At 42.0% G+C, this 20,292-nt stretch overlaps 3 protein-coding genes across 4 annotated transcripts in view; 2 read left to right on the plus strand and 1 right to left on the minus strand.

Moving 5' to 3' along the window:
• The window catches only part of Brm (ATP-dependent helicase brm), a 29,166-nt gene extending 14,486 nt beyond the window's left edge, over positions 1-14,680 (plus strand). The window contains exons 3-10 of the mRNA XM_076789612.1: positions 5,717-8,100; positions 8,178-8,251; positions 8,745-9,003; positions 9,138-9,276; positions 9,334-9,495; positions 9,561-12,461; positions 12,731-12,905; positions 13,550-14,680. Of these exons, the coding sequence (XP_076645727.1) occupies positions 5,717-8,100; positions 8,178-8,251; positions 8,745-9,003; positions 9,138-9,276; positions 9,334-9,495; positions 9,561-12,461; positions 12,731-12,905; positions 13,550-13,698 (6,243 nt within the window). The 3' untranslated portion in view covers positions 13,699-14,680. The remainder of the gene's footprint in view (positions 1-5,716; positions 8,101-8,177; positions 8,252-8,744; positions 9,004-9,137; positions 9,277-9,333; positions 9,496-9,560; positions 12,462-12,730; positions 12,906-13,549) is intronic.
• On the minus strand, positions 51-4,132 carry LOC143355099 (inositol monophosphatase 1-like). Its single transcript, XM_076789609.1, has 5 exons — positions 4,002-4,132; positions 3,086-3,219; positions 2,639-2,901; positions 1,393-1,650; positions 51-702 (listed from the first exon to the last, which is right to left on the minus strand). The coding sequence occupies exons 1-5, from the start codon at positions 4,068-4,070 to the stop codon at positions 581-583; spliced, it is 846 nt and encodes a 281-aa protein (XP_076645724.1). The 5' UTR covers positions 4,071-4,132; the 3' UTR covers positions 51-580.
• On the plus strand, positions 10,909-19,961 carry Cytc (mitochondrial cytochrome C). 2 transcript variants are annotated; one of them, XM_076789628.1, is made up of 4 exons: positions 10,909-10,918; positions 18,786-18,838; positions 19,147-19,288; positions 19,371-19,961. In XM_076789628.1, the coding sequence occupies exons 2-4, from the start codon at positions 18,797-18,799 to the stop codon at positions 19,514-19,516; spliced, it is 330 nt and encodes a 109-aa protein (XP_076645743.1). In that variant the 5' UTR covers positions 10,909-10,918; positions 18,786-18,796; the 3' UTR covers positions 19,517-19,961. The 2 variants fall into 2 exon arrangements, with proteins under 2 accessions (XP_076645743.1, XP_076645742.1); XM_076789627.1 differs by lacking the exon at positions 10,909-10,918 and adding an exon at positions 17,458-17,608.
• Positions 19,962-20,292: the final 331 nt, after the last annotated feature.

Raw genomic sequence — 20,292 nt, forward strand, 5'->3', positions numbered from 1 at the left:
AAGAATTGACAGACTTACGGTTTTTAAATACATCGCAGTCGAGGGGTTAATGATCGGCCAGATTTTTATTTTCTATATTTCACTGTGGAATTTCTGCTAATTATAGACTACTCATTCTACTAATTCGCTGTCAAGAATAACATACAATATTTTTAAGATCATAATGACGTTAATAATACTTCGTTTCGATCGCGACCGTGACCTCGACCATAATTTTACAATTTCGACCGTTCATCGTAGTCATGATTCAATAGGCAAGAATAAATGCATAAAGATCGCATTATCGTCGAGGAACCTTTTTTCCAATTGTCACAGACTCGCGCATCGCTTATGCAACCTGACATACTACTACTATCTATTGTTATCTGGAGGAGTCGGAGATTAACGTAGTTAACATTAATAAGACACTGTTTTAGCGCAGCATTCTCGTTTCCCGCGGAAAATGGTTTTTCTTCCCTCTCGAATCAACTAGAATTCATTTAATCTTTGGTCATTTGAGGTATGGAGAAAAGAATTGTCTACTTAATGAGCATCAGTCTAAGAGAACGATGCGCAGAGGATGTTCTTCTCCGGCTGTTTCTTATGCTCGTTTCTTTTGCGAGGTGGCATTGTCAGCTTTTTTAATCAGCTTCACCAGTTCAACGGCCAGTTTCTGATTGCCGGCGGCGACTACCTTCGGCGTTCTCACGTTAAACTCGCCACCTGAAGCAAAATGCAAGACGTCAGTATCGGTGACTAATTTCTGGGGAACAATTGAACGCTGACAATTTTCTTTATCTCAATCTCCGCGCACGAATGAGTCCAATGAAACGAGATGAATTACCGCGATAAACTAATGAACACGTAAATCCATCAATGAGCCATTCACAGGTCAAAGTATTCGATTCACCTAACCCAACCTTTTCCATCTAATATCATCGAACAACAATTTTACTATTCTAGATTTCATCGATCCGGCAAATGAGCAACGCAAATTGGAAATTTAATTAAAAGGACACGTTGTTATCGCGTTATTATCGCTGCGTTCAGAAATAGATTACGGAAAATTTTATCTCCGTTCAGCTGTAATATCTCTATCTCCGATACGCTGTATGCAGCGGCATTTATTTTTATTATAGTTAATGGTAGTAATCATTAAGTGATCCCAGTAATCGTTCCTTCAATTGAATACCCTATGCCACAGGTAATTGCTAGATCGCGGATGTCCTTGCTGACGAGCGACGAAATTGTTAATTAGATTTGGAATTTCTCGCATTGGCACGTTGACTGGCAAACGGTAACTCCCAAAACTCTGAACCCTTAAAAGGCATACAAAGGGAGCCTGTTTTCGGTAGTCGAAGGGAACCTGGGTTTTTGGGGCAGCCATAATTTTTCGTATGGTAGTAGACGCACCGTTTGTATCAATCACTACCCCGCCAGCCTCCCTAATGATAAGCACGCCGGCGGCCACGTCCCAAGGCATCAGATTGTCACAGTGATAGGCTTCCGCTGCGCCCATTGCCACGTAACAAAGAGTCAATGCCGCTGATCCCATTGTTCGTATCCCGTGAGCAACCGAGACGAATGCCTCCACTCTACCCAGAATAATGTCTCTGGTACTCTCAATCGTCGCATACGACGCCTCCAGACAGAGCAACGAGTGCTCCAATTCTGAAACAAATCAATCAACTCCCCTAAGAAACATCGAAATTATCCCCCATTTCATAAAGCCGCGTCCACACCGAAGCAACATCGAGCAACCTTTCTTCCTTTATTCGGTAAACGAAGAAGATGGCGAAAAGTTTCTCGATCTTGCTACAGGGTGGACACAGCTTCGACGTGGCAAAATAATTCCCACTAAAATTCCAACAGCTCCGAACAGAATCAATTTTTCAAAGCATTGACAACATTCTCAATTTCCCATTTTAAGAGCATCCAACCATTCGTGCTTTAAATATTCCATTGAGGATTCCCTCTATTGCAAAACAATTTTTCAAAAATGTGATTGCTCCGCAAGAATAGAAGTTGAATGGGAGATGGAATATTTGGCAAGAGATTGAAGGTATTGAAAATAATTCCTACGCAAATTGTCTGCAACAATTGCTTTAAGTGGTTAAACGATTGGGCAAGAAGTTCGAAGTATCGACACGCGATTCCCAGAAGACTTTGCGTTGGTTTGGGTTTGGTTGAGTGCGTACAGCAATTTCGTAGGTATGACAATGGGCGCGACTCCAGGGTCAACTCAATTAATCAAATGGAACGATATAGTTTATTATTGATAGTATGATAGACGTTTTTTGAGACGAGCTCAACGAAGCGCAATACAGGGCACTTCGATCCAGCAGGAGGTTGTTAATTAATCAGGTCAATGCGAATTAGGGAACTGCTTCCACGTGTTCTGACAATGCTGTTCTGTTATTCAAAGCATTCTGATTTTAATTGCCGGCGTATTCAAAACATTCCGATTTCAATTGGTAGGCTATTCAAGCAATTAATCGGCTTTATTAAAATCTATGAAAATACAATTTCCAGTCTGAACACAAATATCGTCTATCAACTATTGATACTTTCTGAAAACTGATCGCGAGCAGTGGTTTTGCTATTTTCTCTAAAAATTGCTAGCTCGGGGGATGAATTAGGATGTCTACGACCAACTTACGCTCAATTTTCGAAGATTCCATAGGCTTCCCATTGAGAAAAGCTCCGCGACCTCTCCTCGCCGTGAACAATTGCTCCAGTATGGGATTGTAAACAATACCAATTTCCAGTTGCTTGTTGACAGACAACGCGATCGATACGCACGTGAAAGGGAACGAGTGAACGAAGTTGGTGGTGCCATCGATCGGATCGATGATCCATGTCGGCTCGTCTGTCAACTCTGGCAGTGAGTTTGTCGCGGACACTGTCTCCTCGCCGATAAATCTACAATTTCAAGAAATTTCATTTCTGTATCAATCCATCTTGAACATTCGGTGCACCAATGAATAATCCATCCTTTCTTAACAATTTCGATATTCTTCATCTTCTGAAAATTCTCTAATTATTAAGTGAGGAATAAACTATCCATTGTCACGTCGAACAAGGTAAATCAGAACCATCTCCGTACTTATGTTTCGGGAATTTTTGGGCAATACTATTGATGACAATCTCCTCCACTTTCTTGTCAAACTGCGTCACTAGGTCCCAGTCTCCGGCTTTGGTCTCGATCTTCTTGGATCCCTGAATGGCATCTTTAATGATCTACAAAATGACATAAATTAGAAAAGGGAATATGAATTTGACGAGGTGCAAAAATCTTCCCTTTATCCCATCGAATCCCCATAATCCCTCAAAATTAATTAAGACTCGGTGATGATAGAGCGGTTCACCGATTCACAGAAATTTCTACAAATTGTAGAATTTACGTTTCGAGTGAATTCGATTCGCCAGGAGTACAAATGCAGAAATAAATTTCCGTTGCTTGAGAAATATTAAACTTTGAGACTCCCCCTTTTTTCCTGAGAGTTCTCCACATGTTTAGAAAATTAATTAAAGTTGGGTAATGTTGGAATAGCTCGCTGAATCACAGAAATTCCTAAAAAGTTACAGAATCCACGTCTCAAGTGAGTCGATCGCGCATGCAGCCAAAGCGCACGCGTACCCAAGATAAATCGTTCAAACACGACCGTAAACAATCTGTTTTTCGCGTAGACCAATTAGCGCACCGATTCGAACAATAGCTTTGGACAAAGTGTACCGAGTTGCCTAGTCGGCGAGATTTATGAGTGAGCACAACAGCGATCATGTAACAATGACGCTATTTCTATCAAAAAGGAGATAATTGTATCGGAAACCGGGCGGAAATCGCGAAACTGTTTCAATTGCTATAACACAACCGGAACGGTGTCCTAAAAGCGTTGCCCCTCCGAATCAATGACGCTTCGGAATCGTGTGAATTGATTTTAAAAAAAATTTTTTAAACGAGCTAATTATCGTGTAAATTTGTAACTAAAGGGGTTGGATTTGGTCGATGATAATAGTACCTTTCCCGCTTCGGCGGTCAGCTTCAGAACAAAATCGTAGCAGCGGTCGAGTTCTTCGTTACTAATCATGTCGAATGTTGTTAGTGGACCAACGGTTGTCGCTCTATTGTCTTAACTTGCTGGGCTCTGCTCTTATGCTGCGATTGTCAACCCCCACTAGGAAGTCCACGTAGTCTGACATTACCAATGAACTTCCCTGATGAATTATCAGTTACTGATTACATATAAACTACGCGTCATTTCTCTTTCGAAACGCAAAAATGGCAAAGCTACAAGGTTATCGTTACCTGCATTTTTAATCGCCGAGGCTGCAAAACAACTACATCAGGGCCTAATCATCTGAATTTTCAAAAAATGGCTCGTTTTACAGTTCCTTTGACGTCTTTTCGACCTTTTACTGGGGATGACAAGCTAATTCGTCATTCGTCATTTTTCTACATTTTCTGTGACAGAGCAATCGTTTAATAGAAATACAGCGGGTGATTGAATTGTTAGGGCCATTTGCATAGCGATTTCGCATTGAGACAGTGAATTGTTGAATGAAAACTTTGTCGCACTGCATTCTTATTGATTATTTAACATTAGCCCTACCATCGTTACACATATGTGACATTATATTGTTTGAATATTTAGTGAAAAAATCGCGTTGTATTGAATGGACATATACATCTAGAAAACCATTTTTATTTGTACGATCGAAGTACATATAATACATCGTTTAAGCAGTTTAGCAGAAGGATCGGTAAAAGAATGGAAGAAGACAGTGCGGATCTCCGATCATAGGATAAACATGATTTAAGTGTCTGAATAATAAGGCGTGAATGAGGTCTCTCGGATGCTATCAATTAATCTTGACAGGGACTATGAATATAAGGACTAGGAATAATCTGATCTCTTCCGTGGGAAACTGAATGGCTGTCTTAGGAAGAGCACCTCCGCTGAATGGAGAGAATAAGATGATACGTTCCACTTTTTTGCCACGGCCCGTGTAGTTTTCTGTCACACCTGATCCACGTGCCGGCCAGATGATCGTTTTTATCTGCACGACCGAAATGATCTTTCGCGGTGCGTCAGTCAGCTTAATGGAAAGTGTACTGACCATTATCGGTGCACGTCACAACGCACACGATCATGCGTCACAAAGGATTTTCTTTGGTCGAGTCACAATTGGATAATTGCAGTGTTTTCAAACACGGCCGCCGTGCCCGAGCTAACATTCCCGTTAATTTCTATGCTAAACACAAGAATTCGCCTAATCAGGACACGGAAAACTTTCCATCGTTGTTTATCTGATTTCATAATTTTACTGCTGGGAACTCTGTGCGAGATTATATAGGCAATAAACCTTTCTCGATCTTTTTCCTGGTGTAGATAAACATTTTTCTGTATGGTTCGATAAGAATCCATAAAATAATTTTTAATTGGGTACTGTACTTCTACGACGCCTCCAGAGCTGGATTACTTCGTTAGATGACTTAGTAAACGTATTAATAGTTTTTACACGTCAGAATGTTAAGAATAGTAAATGTTGCCTCAAATGGTAAATTTTGTCATCTAATTTATTTAAATCTCATACCAAGTACATTTAAACCTTTTATCTGATTATGCCCAAAATTCTCATCCATCCCTTAAAAATGAATAGCACGCAGTTGCACACTTCCGAAATTCAATATTTAAATAAATTAACTAGCTCGCAACATTATCTGATGTTCCAGAACCAAGGAGGACCTGGTGGCCCAACAAGCCAGAACGCCAGCACCCAGCAAGGCCCCGGAGGACCCATGGTGCCGAGTCAGATGGGACCTAACGGGCCCCAAGGAGGTTCTCACATGATGCAGTCAGGTCCAAATCAGATGGGACCGGGTCCTATCGGGCCGAGTCACATGTCGCAGGGAAGTGGAGGTCCTGGAGGACCTGGAGGGCCTCACATGAGTCAAGGACCTGGTCAGATGGGTCCTGGAAGTGGGCCCGGAGGAATGGGTCCTGGAGGACCGCCCAATACGCAAATGGTTCCAGGAGGACCAGGGGGGCACATGAGTGGTCCGCCTGGGCCGGGTCACATAAACGCATCTGGTCCTCCTGGAAGCGGTCACATGAGTTCGAGCGGACCCCCAGGACCAGGACATATGAACGCGAACGGGCCTCCTGGATCGGGACACGGTAACACTAGTGGTCCCCCAGGATCGGGACACATGAGCTCTGGAGGACCCCCAGGATCGGGACACATGAGCTCCGGAGGCCCCCCAGGATCGGGGCATATGAGCTCTGGAGGACCCCCAGGATCAGGACACATGAGCTCTGGAGGACCCCCAGGATCGGGGCATATGAGTTCTGGAGGACCTCCAGGATCGGGGCATATGAGCTCCGGAGGACCCCCAGGATCGGGACATATGAGTTCTGGAGGACCTCCAGGATCGGGGCATATGAGCTCTGGAGGACCCCCAGGATCGACGCACATCAACACGAGTGGGCCCCCTGGCCCAGGGAGTCATTTGAATAGTGGGCCGCCTATTCCCAGTCACATGAACGCGAGTGGGCCTCCTGGATCTGGACATATGAGTTCCAGTGGACCGGGAAGTCACATGGGGCCCGGTGGTCCTGGTCAGATGCCACCCAGCGGGCCCAATGCACACAATATGCCACCAGGTGGCCCGAATCAGATGGGTCCTGGTGGTCCGAATCAGATGGTGCCCAGCAGTCAGTCTCCGATGGGGCCTGTGGGACCCACAGGACAAATGGGGCACAACGGTCCCTCGCAGATGGGCCCGAATGGGCCGGGACAGATGAACATGGGAGGTTCGTCGACGCAGATGAGTATGGGACCAGGAGGTCCTGGAAGTCAGATGGGACCGGGAGGACTAGCTGGACAGATCGGGCCTGGAAATGGACCTGGAGGACAATTGGGACCGAACAGTCTGGGGCAGATGGGCGGAGGAAGTGGTCCCGGAGGTCAGATGCCTCCTGGAAACGGACCTGGAGGTCCTATGGGTCCTGGAAGCGGGCCTGGTGGACAAATGGGGTCCAGTAGTGGGCCCGCGAGTCAAATGGGCGTGGGGAACGGTCCTGGAGGACAGATCGGATCGGGAGGAGGCAGTGGTAGTCAAGTCGGACCAGGGAATACTCCGGGAAATCAAATGCCACCTGGAGGTGGGCCTGGAGGGCAGATGGGTGGTCCAGGAAGTGGACCTGGCGGTCAAATGGGTGGTCCAGGAAGCGGTCCCGGTGGTCCAATGGGACCTGGGAATCTATCTGGAAGTCAGATGGGACCTGGAGGCGGTCCCAGTGGACCTGGTGGAATAGGGCCTGGTGGACAGATGGGACCTAGCTGTCCTGGAGGACAAATGGGGCCTAGCGGACCGGGAAGTCAAATGGGGCCTAGTGGACCGGGAAGTCAAATGGGACCTGGTGGGCCGGGGAGCCAAATGGGGCCTGGTGGACAGGGAAGCCAAATGGGGCCTGGTGGACCGGGAAGCCAAATGGGGCCTGGTGGACCGGGGAGCCAAATGGGGCCTGGTGGACCGGGGAGCCAAATGGGACCTGGTGGACCAGGAAGTCAAATGGGGCCTGGTGGACCGGCAAGCCAACTAGGGCCTGGTGGACTGGCAAACCAAATGACACCTGGAGGCCCTGGAAATCAGATGGGACCTGGAGGAGGGCCTGGTAATCAGATAGGGCCCAACGGACCGTCCAGTCAAATGGGCCACGGTGGTTCGAGCAATCAAATGGGTCCAAACGGAGCAAGTGGTCAACCGTCTTCTGGTCAAATGGGGCCTGGTTCGCAAAGCCAACCAATGGGACCTACGGGATCGGCACCGATGGGGCCTGGCGCACCTGTAAACCAGATGAGCCAGACTGGACCTGGACAAGCAGTTCCTTCTGGTCCCAACGGTCCCCCAGGACCTTGTCAAATTGGGCCTGCCGGGGGTCCTCCTGGTCCGGGCCAGGAGAATTTGAACGCTTTGCAGAAAGCGATTGATTCAATGGAAGAAAGAGGACTTCAAGAAGATCCACGGTACTCGCAGCTGCTCGCTCTGAAAGCTCGACAAGGTAGCATGGGCGAAAAGCAAGCTTTCAGCTCTCAGCAGTTGCAACAGCTACGGTACGTTTATCTGGGAAAGCTTCAATAAATTTGTAATTATTTATGGACACCGATATATCATAGAGAATTGTTTTCAGGGTACAGATAATGGCGTACCGATTACTGGCTAGGAACCAACCATTAACTCCGCAACTAACACTCGCTCTTCAAGGTTAGTCAAATCTTCCAACATTTGATACTGTGTTGTAGGTGACTACTCTATCTTTTGTATCGCTTTTACGTTATTAACGTTTGCTTGCTGATCGATACTTTTATTTACTGATTGGATTGTTATGAATAGAAGCCAAATGAAAAAGTTCCTCCTCTATGTAATAATATTAACAAGTTGAAAACAATACATTGATGCTGTTAAATTATCGTAATGCTTCTCTTGTTTGAAATTGTACACACTTATTTCTGTCATAAATGCATGAAATCCACAGTCTAGTTATTAATGTAGACAATTCTCGCTTCTGTCTGCAGTAGATAATTGGGCAGTGTTAATCATACTGTGGCGTGATGGGATGGCTGGTATGGGCGTAGCTTTGTCGTTTCTAGTTCTAGACAGAGTCTCGATGTAATTAACAAAATGTTTCTCTGTGGAAACACAAAAGTAGAGTAGAATGATCCACTCAGGGGGTTTGATGTAAGATTAATGTAAATAGGTGGAGCACCTCCTCCCCCTCCTCCAGGTATGGTGCAACGCCCTCCCATAGACCCAACTCAAGCAACCGCCGCTACTACAGGACCACCGATCCCCGGGCCGAACGTGATTGGCCCTGCTGTGCCCCCTAGACCCGGTTGCCAGACACCACAACAACAACAACAGCCTCCTCCGACCGGTGCTAAGACCAACAGGGTGACTAGCGTGGCGAAACCAGCTGGGTTGGATCCATTACTAATATTGCAGGAACGTGAGAACAGGTACTTCACAGGATTCAGCGCTCTTCAATAGCCTATTATTATCTATTACATTGAAAATTACGGACAATCTTAATAAGTTTAGTGTTGTCATTTCTATAAAGCAACTTTTACCAGATACTTTTGAACTTGAACAGAGTGGCAGCACGGATAGCGCTACGCATGGAGCAGCTGAGCAACTTGCCCACTAATATGCCAGAAGACCTCCGCATCCAGGCTCAGATCGAGCTGAGAATGCTGAGAGTACTGAATTTCCAAAGACAGTTACGATCAGAGGTAACTATCAAACATTCCTGACATCTTCATGTAGATCCTAATCACGATTGTCTTCAGATTTTAGCTTGCACAAGAAAGGACACTACCCTGGAGACTGCAGTGAACGTAAAGGCCTACAAACGTACGAAGAAACAGAGTCTCCGTGAAGCCAGGGCCACGGAGAAACTTGAGAAGCAGCAGAAGTTGGAGGCTGAACGAAAACGCAGGCAGAAACATCAGGTAAATTTATTTAACACACTGTTTTTCGTCAGGATAATAGTAATAAATGAATCTTTATTTCGCAGGAGTTCCTCAACTCCGTGCTTCAGCATGGCAAGGACTTCAAAGAGTTCCATAGGAACAACTTGGCCAGACTGGGCAGGCTGAACAAGGCTGTACTGAACTACCATGCGAACGCGGAACGTGAACAGAAGAAGGAGCAAGAACGTATCGAGAAAGAACGTATGAGACGTCTGATGGCGGAAGACGAAGAGGGATACAGGAAACTGATCGATCAGAAGAAAGACAAGCGATTGGCCTTCCTATTGTCTCAGACCGACGAGTACATCAGCAACTTGACAGAGATGGTGAAGCAGCACAAGATCGAGCAGAAGAGGAAGCAGGTAGAGGAGCAAAAGCGTAAGAAGAAGAAGAAGAAGCTGCAGGATGGCGAGGGCGGCGAAGACGGTTCCAACAACGAAGATTCTCGCGTGGGCGTTATGGAAACCGCCACAGGTCGCACATTAACCGGTGAAGACGCACCTTTGATGACCCAACTGCAAGCGTTCTTAGAATCTCACCCAGGTTGGGAGCCGATCGATTCGGAAAGCGAGGATGACGATGACGACGATGATGATGAGAACGGCGACGGTGAAGATAAATCGGATCACAAAGAGAAGGCCGACTCCGAAGAGGACAAAGTCAAGAAAACAATACACAAAGCCAAAGTGGAGGACGACGAATACAAAACCGAGGAACAGACTTATTACAGTATCGCTCACACTGTTCACGAAGTGGTGACCGAGCAGGCGTCCATCATGGTGAACGGAAAATTGAAGGAGTACCAGATCAAGGGATTAGAATGGCTGGTATCGTTGTTCAATAATAACCTCAACGGTATACTCGCTGACGAGATGGGTCTCGGCAAGACTATTCAGACAATAGCTTTAGTAACTTACCTAATGGAGAAGAAGAAGGTCAACGGACCATTCCTGATCATCGTACCTTTGTCTACCCTATCGAATTGGGTTCTAGAGTTTGAAAAGTGGGCTCCCAGCGTTGTGGTAGTCTCGTACAAGGGCTCACCAGCTGGCAGAAGAGCCATTCAGTCTCAGATGAGAGCCACGAAGTTTAACGTCTTACTAACTACCTATGAGTACGTCATCAAAGACAAGGGAGTGCTAGCGAAGCTGCAGTGGAAGTACATGATCATCGACGAGGGTCACAGAATGAAGAACCACCATTGCAAGCTGACGCAAGTTCTGAACACGCATTACTTAGCGCCTCATCGTCTCCTACTAACAGGTACACCGCTACAGAACAAACTGCCAGAGCTGTGGGCGCTGCTGAACTTCCTACTACCCTCTATCTTCAAGTCCTGCAGCACTTTCGAGCAGTGGTTCAACGCGCCGTTCGCCACCACCGGTGAGAAAGTCGAACTAAACGAAGAAGAAACTATCCTTATCATTCGTCGTCTGCACAAGGTGTTGCGACCTTTCTTGCTGAGACGTCTGAAGAAGGAGGTCGAGTCTCAACTACCGGACAAGGTCGAGTACATCATCAAGTGCGACATGTCTGGTCTCCAGAAGGTGCTGTACAAACACATGCAGAGCAAGGGCGTGCTGTTGACGGATGGTTCGGAGAAGGGCAAGCAGGGCAAGGGTGGCGCCAAGGCCTTGATGAACACCATCGTGCAGCTGAGGAAGCTGTGCAACCATCCGTTCATGTTCCAAGCGATCGAGGAAAAGTACTGCGAACATGTTGGTACTCAGGGCTCGGGAGTGATCACTGGGCCAGATTTGTATCGAGCGTCTGGCAAGTTCGAATTGCTAGATCGCATCCTCCCCAAGCTGAAGGCTACCAACCACAGGGTGCTGCTCTTCTGTCAGATGACGCAACTAATGACGATCATGGAGGACTACCTGAACTGGCGAGGTTTCATGTATCTGCGTCTGGACGGCACGACGAAGGCCGAGGACAGAGGGGACTTGTTGAAGAAATTCAACGATCCCGGGTCCGAGTACTTCCTGTTCTTGTTGTCCACGCGTGCCGGTGGTTTAGGGTTGAATCTCCAAGCTGCCGACACCGTGATCATCTTCGATTCCGACTGGAATCCTCACCAGGACTTGCAAGCTCAAGACAGAGCGCACAGAATTGGTCAGAAGAACGAGGTGCGCGTGCTTCGGCTGATGACAGTGAACTCCGTCGAAGAGAGGATCCTGGCTGCGGCCAGGTACAAGCTGAACATGGACGAGAAGGTTATCCAGGCTGGTATGTTCGATCAGAAGTCCACTGGGTCTGAACGGCAGCAGTTCTTGCAGAGTATCTTGCATCAGGATGACGCTGAAGATGAGGAAGAGAACGAGGTGCCGGACGATGAGACGGTGAACCAGATGATTGCTCGGACGGAGGGTGAGTTTGAGACATTCCAGAAGCTGGACCTGGAGCGGAGAAGAGAGGAAGCCAAGTTTGGGCCTAGCAGGAAGGCTCGGTTGCTAGAGGAGAAGGAACTGCCAGACTGGTTGGTGAAGGATGATGACGAAGTCGAGAGATGGACCTACGAAGAGGACGAGCCTGGGTTCCTAGGACGAGGGTCCAGACAGAGGAAGGAAGTCGATTATAGCGATAGCTTGACGGAGAAGGAATGGTTGAAGGCTATAGACGATGATGGAGCAGACTATGAAGACGAAGAGGAGGATGATAAGAAGAAGAAGAAAACCCGGAAGAGAAAAAAGAAGGGTGAGGAAGACGACGAGCCTATGCCAAAGAAACGGAGAGGTGCTGGATCCTCCATCGATCCGAAGATGAAACGTGCCATGAAGAAGCTGATCATGGTGGTGGTCAATTACACGGACAGCACTGATGGTAGGCTACTCAGCGAACCGTTCATGAAGCTACCTTCAAGGAGAGAACTGCCAGATTACTATGAGATCATTAAGAAACCGCTGACCATTAATAAACTACTGCAGAAGATCGAGGAGGGAAAGGTAAGTCTGAATCATACTATTTTAAGGATTATTGCTTTTGACAAACTTGAAATAAAGAAATATTTAAATAATGTAGTATTTGGAATTGCTAATATTTGAAATGAATCAATGTTATTTGTATTTTCAAATAGCAGTGTTAGAAATAACGGTACCATAAATACTCAAATAGTTATTGCTTATTTTCGTTTCAAATAAAATTCGTCCAGTTCCGGTGTCAGATGCGTGACTGTGTTAAGATTGATTGTATGCAAATTAATCGCTGTTCACAGTATACCGATTTCGACGATCTAGAGAAGGATTTTATGCAGCTCTGCAAAAACGCGCAGATTTATAACGAAGAAGCTTCTTTGATACACGAAGATTCTATTGTGCTGCAGTCCGTTTTCACTAATGCCCGGCAGCGGATCGAAGAGGAGGGTAATAATTCTGATATTGATGACAAAGGTAACTTCTATTGCCATCGTAATTTGTTGATAATGTAATCGGTGTTGTTTTCAAGGTTATTTGAAGGTCGTACATTTTGTTTTTAAATAGTGTCGTGTGTTTTAATTCCATAGTGTGACTGGATGTTATGAAGTCCAAAATACAATGGTGACAGTTGAAAAAATGTTGATGACCTCCAAATAACCTTGGAGAAATCTTCAAACGGAAGATGAAGGATGGAAGAAGTGTCCAATAAGGATAAATATTTTCATTATTTTTTTACTATTTTATTTTCTCGGAAAATAACGTGTTTGTTGATCTAATCACTGTCTTTGATTCAAACATTTCTTGAACAAGTTCAAATGTACATAATGCTGTTAAAAAATATGTCGTTGACATATCAAATATGTATGTTGAAGTTGAAGAGTGCCTTTTTGTTTCGAAGTTGAACAGAAAATTGACGGTGCAGAGAGTTGCCTTTTAATTTTTCAAACAAGCTCAGGCGTTCAGATTGTTCTAAAGAAATATACCGTTGTACTTATGAGAGTCTATAGAATATTTCTGTGTAAAAAGCACTCGCGTAAGTTGTACGGTTGGGGCATAAAAAATTGTTGAAGTTGAAGATTAGCATTTTTATACAGTGTGAATATGCTTATTATTTCAAGGTGACGGTGACGATGGCTCGGACGCCGACTCGAGTATGCGAATGAAGATAAAATTGAAAGGGAGAAAGGGCGAGGGTCGAGGTGGCCGCAGGAAAAGGGTCACGAAGAAGTATATATCCGACGATGATGACGACGCCGATGACAACTGAGAGTCGTATGTGATTTTATAGGGATACAGAAGAGAATAGGTAAGGCACGTTTAACCAGCTATCTCAAAGTCGAACTATTACCCAATGTGCACAATTGTTATGATATAGTTGAGCTATATGAAATCCCGCGTGGGCGTTACAAAGTGAATTATAGTATGGTGGTATTATTGTCGGTCAGATTGTAAGTCGACATAGTCCTCTGGCAACTGAAACTACTTTCGGCGTGTGTTTGCGTTGAATCCAGTTCACTGTAGATTTGATACGAATTGTAATAGAGTCGACGGATCATCTCTTTCTTTTCCTTCTTTTTTTTCTTCGCTTTAGTTTTTTTTTTATTTCGCCGAGCCGAGTGTACGTGCAGAACTTGTACGATGTACAGTAAAGATTTAGCGTTAACCGACGAAAGAGAAATGCAGTACGTAATTTTATTTTAATTTTTAAAACAATAAGTGCATCGTGATGATTTAGTCTGTATATTAAATACGAGCGAACTTTCTTTCATTCATGTTTTCAGTTAGCCCGTTCGAGGGTGATTAACGAGGACACTATATTTCAGAGAAGCAACGTCGAATGATGATTTCAATTACTCGAATACATGCTCGAACTGATTATATTATATACAATATACACACACTCGACAAATGATTAGTTTCGTCTAATTCGATACGAGCCTCGTTACTCATTCTTCCCGCTAACATTTTTAATCGATGAAAAATTAACGTTGAGTATTCAGATTAGGGATTTGTATCGATCATGTTGTCCGTGAGTTTCGACTGTCGTTCGGTGGTTCCTTCGCGTGTATAGAATCTGTATCACCCATGGGACTTGTTTCTTAATATTTCTTCGTCCGCCGTCGTTCAGTGAAAGCAGCAATGATGATGTCTTCGTCTAGAGTTCCGTCTCGTGAGACACGATTATTTCATTTACACTGTATTGTAACTTGATCTTATATATAAGTGAATAAATCTGGAAAATATTTAAACATCTGTGTACTACATCCTTATTATTCTAAGCGTTGTTTAAGCAGTAACATAAGTGATGCCCGGTCTGGTGAGTGTGTAAGCGCGGTCGTTTTGTCGATAGACATTTCGTTACCCTGTTTTTGTATCTAGCATTTACACACTCACCAGACCGGGACCGGGATATATAAAAGGACCCTGAAAGAACATCGTCTGTTTGGTCATGATTCATTTTCCGTTGCTCCCCAGATATCTGCAACTTCTCAGTTACGGGATGTTCTTATCAGATTAGTTTATCTCCACGCAAATCCTTCTTGATTAGTGTTAACGTTGTAAATGAGATTTTCCTTCTTGTGTTTCGAATTTTTCTGTAGTTGTTGATTTATTTTATGGTGCACTTATGACCCCTAACAAACTACCCGAGGGAGAGGGGGCATTACCTACTCTATAAGACCCTAGGCGGAGGGACCCGCCCGGTGTCCCCATCCCTGGAGCCTTCGGATTGGGCTTCCCGAGTCCCAGCTCGGTCCACCCACAGCTCCCGGTGTCCCGAAGGAACCATTCCCGGCCAAGGTAAGAAGACGCCGCACAGTGCGGACAAGTCGGCACATCTCACTACATTTTTATTTGACGATGCACGAAAATTTCCTTTGGCAGAATTGCATATTAGCAGGAAATTCATATTATTATTCATTTGAAAATCATTTAACAATTTTTTTTATGCATAACAATAATTTTTTTTTCAACTTATTAATTTTATTGTTAAATTTAATTTTTTGTGACTAATTACCATTACATATGCATTAGTAACCAAATTTAGATTTTTGTCAAAAATTTTGGCCAAGGAGGCACTCTCTAAAGTGCCAAAAATCGAAAAATATTATATTAACTGTAAATGAGTGTGCAATAATAATTCTGTGTAATGGAAAGTGCTTACCAAGGAATATGCATTCTTTATGCATTTAATAAAGTAGATTTATTTTTTGTACAAATTTTCAACGGTGGGTTTATGTGTTAATTGCATATAAAACTTCAAATTAACATAAAACAAAAACGGCAAAACATGTCCTGAGATTTATGCATATTCGGATACATTACTTATTATAGTTTAAGAATTTCATAGTTTTGTCTGCCACTTTTTGCGACTCTCAATTTTATAAACTTTTTAAGAAGTGTCCATACCTTTCCTTTAGGATCTATCGTGGAAAATTTGTTATTTTCTTTTTAAATGTATTAGTTATATTGTTAAATTTCATTTTCTGTGAATAATTAACAATAAGTATACATTTGTAAACAAATTTGGTTGTAAAAAATTTAGCCATTTGTTCGTCACAGTTACAGTGGGAAATTTACTGGAAAAGTTCAATATTCGTGTATATCACGATATGAAATACATTTCTTTTGCAAAACATGCGTATTAGGATGGAAATTGTTAATAATAATCATATAATAATCATTTTTATGCATAATACAATTTTGCAATAATCAATCATTTTTATGTATTTTTAATTGGTTTTTAATATATGTTTTATAACTATTGAAAAAGTAATAAGAATGTAGGATAGATCGAGATGTGCAAGATCACGAGAGTCAATGATTCTGGGTCGCAATCAAAGTACTGAGAATGACTCGGATAGCGAATAGCGTTTTGTTAAGTTTATTAATTTTATTCACTAGTATTATAATTTGTTTAAGTTTATTATTGTTAATTTTACATATGGTTCATTTATTATTAATTTTGTTCTAAACTTGTTAGTTTTTAAAAATAAATTTGGTAATTTTTAATAATACATTTTTTTTTTGTTAAAATTAGTAACTATATTGGTAAATATAATTGTCTGTAAAAAATTTCCTCTATATATACATTAATAACCAAACTACTGGTGCCGCCACCGGAAGAAAAAGACACGTCGAAGACGCGATCCGGCACGCCCCGACCCTTCCCACCCAAAATCCCACGAATCCCCTTCCCCCCATAAAGGAGGGATGGACCGACACCCCCATGCCGGTCAGTTCACACCCCGAGCCCCCGAATCCACCACGCCCCCTGGTGGGGAATTCCCCGTGGCGACCCTTCTCCGCCACTGTCTCCATGGGGTCTGCAGGATCAACCATAAATCTACTTTATGCTCAGTCCTTTAGGTCCGTGCCGTAGCCCTCGAAATTGCCTCGAGGATTGCTATTAATTCCGAAGTCTGTCTTATATCGTGATCTGTAGTAAGAAGTGAGTACTTCTTCTCTGCGTACCTCACAAGAAGTCTCCTGGCAAGAATGCGGCTGTAAGTCGTCCGATTGGGTCATTCCACACGAACTTTAGGTTCTAGCCGAACTATTGGCTAAAGTGTATGACGTCAAAGCCAACCATTGGGTGCGAGCGTGGACCCCCCTCCTCTGTGCCATCTCGTGGGACTTCTTGTGAGGCAGGGACAGTACACTCTACCTTCTTATACCTCATCCATGGTGAACTGAAGAAACATCAGTATCTTTTTTTATGAATTTCCATAATCATGTTAATATAGAGGGTAGAATATAATTGAAAATAAATGATAAATAGAAACTATAATTTCTCGTTCTATAAGAAACTATAATGTTATATGTACATTTGATTCATTTTATTTCATTGATTAAATGTAATAGATTATGTTTGTAAATGTTCCACTGTTATGTATATTAAAATTTAATAAATTACGTTAAAAGATGTAACTCTTAAGTAATATAAATTGTACGAAAATCATTCTACCAATCAGGAGAAACCATTCTTTGTTACACCCGAACGTCATCTAGCGTTACGTTTCCTACTATTTTATGAATCGTTACGTCAGCCATTGAAATACTCTGAAATCTGCCTCAGAGGAAGTCAGTGGCTATACATCGATCGAAGTATCTACTCGACTGCTGACCTGCAGAAGTCTTCGATACTACTTTACACGCGCGGGTTCTACTGAACTAAAGTAAGTGTAATTTTCTGTTTTATCAAAGTGCTTATCGATTACGATGATTTTTAATTCAATTAAATAAACGTCTTCTGTCACTGAAATTCGAGAAAATGTATACGTACATTCAAATTGAACAGTTATGAATTTTAATGTGCATGGCGTTTCCAACACGTGCAAATGACTCAATCCTTAGGAACCCATGATTAGTAATATGATAAAATTCCTTATACTTTTACTGAACATATAAATTACTTTAATCTTGTATGGAATATTACCTGTTACGTAACATACGTATTCGTGAGCTGTAGCTCTATTATTACTCTTTCGTTAATAAGAACATTTCAATTTCTTAATGGAATAGAATTTTTAATTGATCGATATTCTAATTATCTAGATGTGACGGAAAATTTGAATTCGTGAATTACGATTTAATCTATAATATATCTTTTCTCTATCTTTTCTTCTATGAGAGATACATCTTCTAATTCATAGTTTTTAAGATTTATTGCAACATATTGCATAATATATTATAGATTTATTAATATAATTAGTTTACAAGATTAAGTATCACAAAATAGCATTAATAGTAATAACATTGTTATTCTTTATTTAAAAACGCCCACACCATTGATATTGTGATAAATTATGTTTTTTGTCAAATTAAATAAAATTTGTACTACATCCTTGTACTTGTTGGATGTATCAAGATACTTGACCTTTACACAAACGGTTATGTCAATGTCGTTACGGAGGTGTTGGTAGTACATTTTTATACTTGGCACTGAGCGCGACATTTCAGTAGCCCATTGCTAAATACTTACCCAAATCATTAACTGATTAAAGATCGTCGTCTGCTGCTCCTTTATACGTCATTCACATTTAACACTATTAAAAATGGAGGGGCGTAAAGTGTTTCCCGAGTCGATAAGATCTTTTATCGAATTTATCGAATGTTACGATTTATTGTTAAACAAATTCTGTACGTGTGCATAATGTTCCATTCGTGTATTATTACGAAACATCGAATCTTTTCCACGTGTATCGCGCTTATGTAACAAAAGAAACGTTAAGAAGAACGAATTCGTATCCGTATAAAATTCGAAATAAGATTTTTAAAAATAACAAAAATGTTATATCTGAACAATTAATGTATTATATTTTTGTATAATATACGTTTGAATTTATTGTTTAGAAAAAGCTACAATGGGCGCACCTGCAGGTGGTGATGTAGAAAAAGGAAAGAAAGTAAGAATAAAAAATTAAAAAATATATTATTTTATTTTCTTTGAAAGTTTGAAGATAAAAAAATAAATTTTTGTATAAAATAGCGTAATGCTAATTTCCCGCGACATTCCGATCTCGTGACTCGGACTCGAACGCGTGTATCTAACATCATGTTTTATCAGTTCTTGATAGAGTCCGTGTATCGTTTTATTCCAATTTCTGTTTCGCCGCGATAATTGTAATATTAGTTGTTATTTGTACTTTTACTAAAAATAACAAAATGCACGTAATTGAAAGCTTGTTTATATTTTATGTGTATTCGTTTTTAGCTTTTTGTACAAAGATGTGCACAGTGCCATACCGTTGAAGCTGGTGGTAAACATAAGGTAGGCCCTAATCTTCATGGAATCATTGGAAGGAAAACTGGACAAGCACCTGGTTATAGTTACACGGATGCCAACAAAGCGAAAGGTTTCATTTTATTACTCCGCTCTACACTACTCTTACGATTATATTTTGAATATTATATTAAAGCATAATTTCGTTATTTTAGGCATCACTTGGAATAGAGATACGTTGTTCGAATACCTGGAAAATCCCAAGAAGTACATTCCTGGTACAAAAATGGTCTTCGCTGGCTTGAAGAAACCACAGGAACGTGTAGATCTAATCGCATACATTGAACAAGCTTCAAAATAACCTTGAAGCCTTTTAGAAATGACAAAGCACGCTAAATGTGCCTAGCAGGTGTTGCAGGGGAAACTAGTACTATTATCATCTCAAGTCTCATGCACATCTAGCTAATTTCACTCAATTCATTCATCGACAACTTCCCTATCTGGTACTCAAGCGTTTGCAAAGTCTGCATAGTAAAAAAATTGTTGTTATGGGTCATACGTAGATCCACAATTTTGTGATTACATACATTGACAAGAGTCGGGCTAGAACTGACTAGAATTAGCAGTACTACTTCATCATTAAGGATATTTCGGTGCTCTCTTGCGGTGGCTGAGCCATACGTACATTGTGCACTATATTTATTTATGATTGTGAATGTACATTGTTCGAATCGTGCAACAGGTTGTTAATCTGTAATGCAACAGTACAAAAATACAGATTCGACAATAAATTTGTAAGGTTTTCATTTTTTTCTTGATAAACCAAGGCCAAATTGATCCAAAACTAAGGGAGCAACAAAGTATTAAACAGCAATAAACAAAAGTAAACATGCTTTAGTCTTAATAAGTTTAAAATACTCAAATATTAGAATAATTTAAATTCTACTATCCGAGTGAAAAAGACACTGCATTATGAATGGCTAAAATTTACCTAAAAAGGAAGATGTGACAAGTTCTAATAAATTATGAAATAAACATATGATAAAATAATGCAAAATTTCTTAATTAATGTGTGTATATACAGTTTACAGATTTATATGTATTTGTATATAATCATTTAAGAGCTGTTTCGATAAG

The sequence above is a fragment of the Halictus rubicundus genome, chromosome 6 (genome assembly GCF_050948215.1).
Source record: "Halictus rubicundus isolate RS-2024b chromosome 6, iyHalRubi1_principal, whole genome shotgun sequence".
NCBI lineage: Eukaryota > Metazoa > Arthropoda > Insecta > Hymenoptera > Halictidae > Halictus > Halictus rubicundus.

Excerpts from the sequence above, each read along its gene's own strand:
- LOC143355099 (XM_076789609.1), bottom strand. The coding sequence starts at position 4,070 with ATGATTAGTAACGAAGAACTCGACCGCTGCTACGATTTTGTTCTGAAG. Across the intron at positions 3,220-4,001 it reads TGACCGCCGAAGCGGGAAAG|ATCATTAAAGATGCCATTCA; the intron begins GTACTATTATCA and ends GTCATTTTGTAG. Across the intron at positions 2,902-3,085 it reads CAAAAATTCCCGAAACATAA|ATTTATCGGCGAGGAGACAG; the intron begins GTACGGAGATGG and ends TTGAAATTGTAG.
- Cytc (XM_076789628.1), top strand. The coding sequence starts at position 18,797 with ATGGGCGCACCTGCAGGTGGTGATGTAGAAAAAGGAAAGAAA. Across the intron at positions 18,839-19,146 it reads ATGTAGAAAAAGGAAAGAAA|CTTTTTGTACAAAGATGTGC; the intron begins GTAAGAATAAAA and ends ATTCGTTTTTAG. Across the intron at positions 19,289-19,370 it reads GGATGCCAACAAAGCGAAAG|GCATCACTTGGAATAGAGAT; the intron begins GTTTCATTTTAT and ends TCGTTATTTTAG.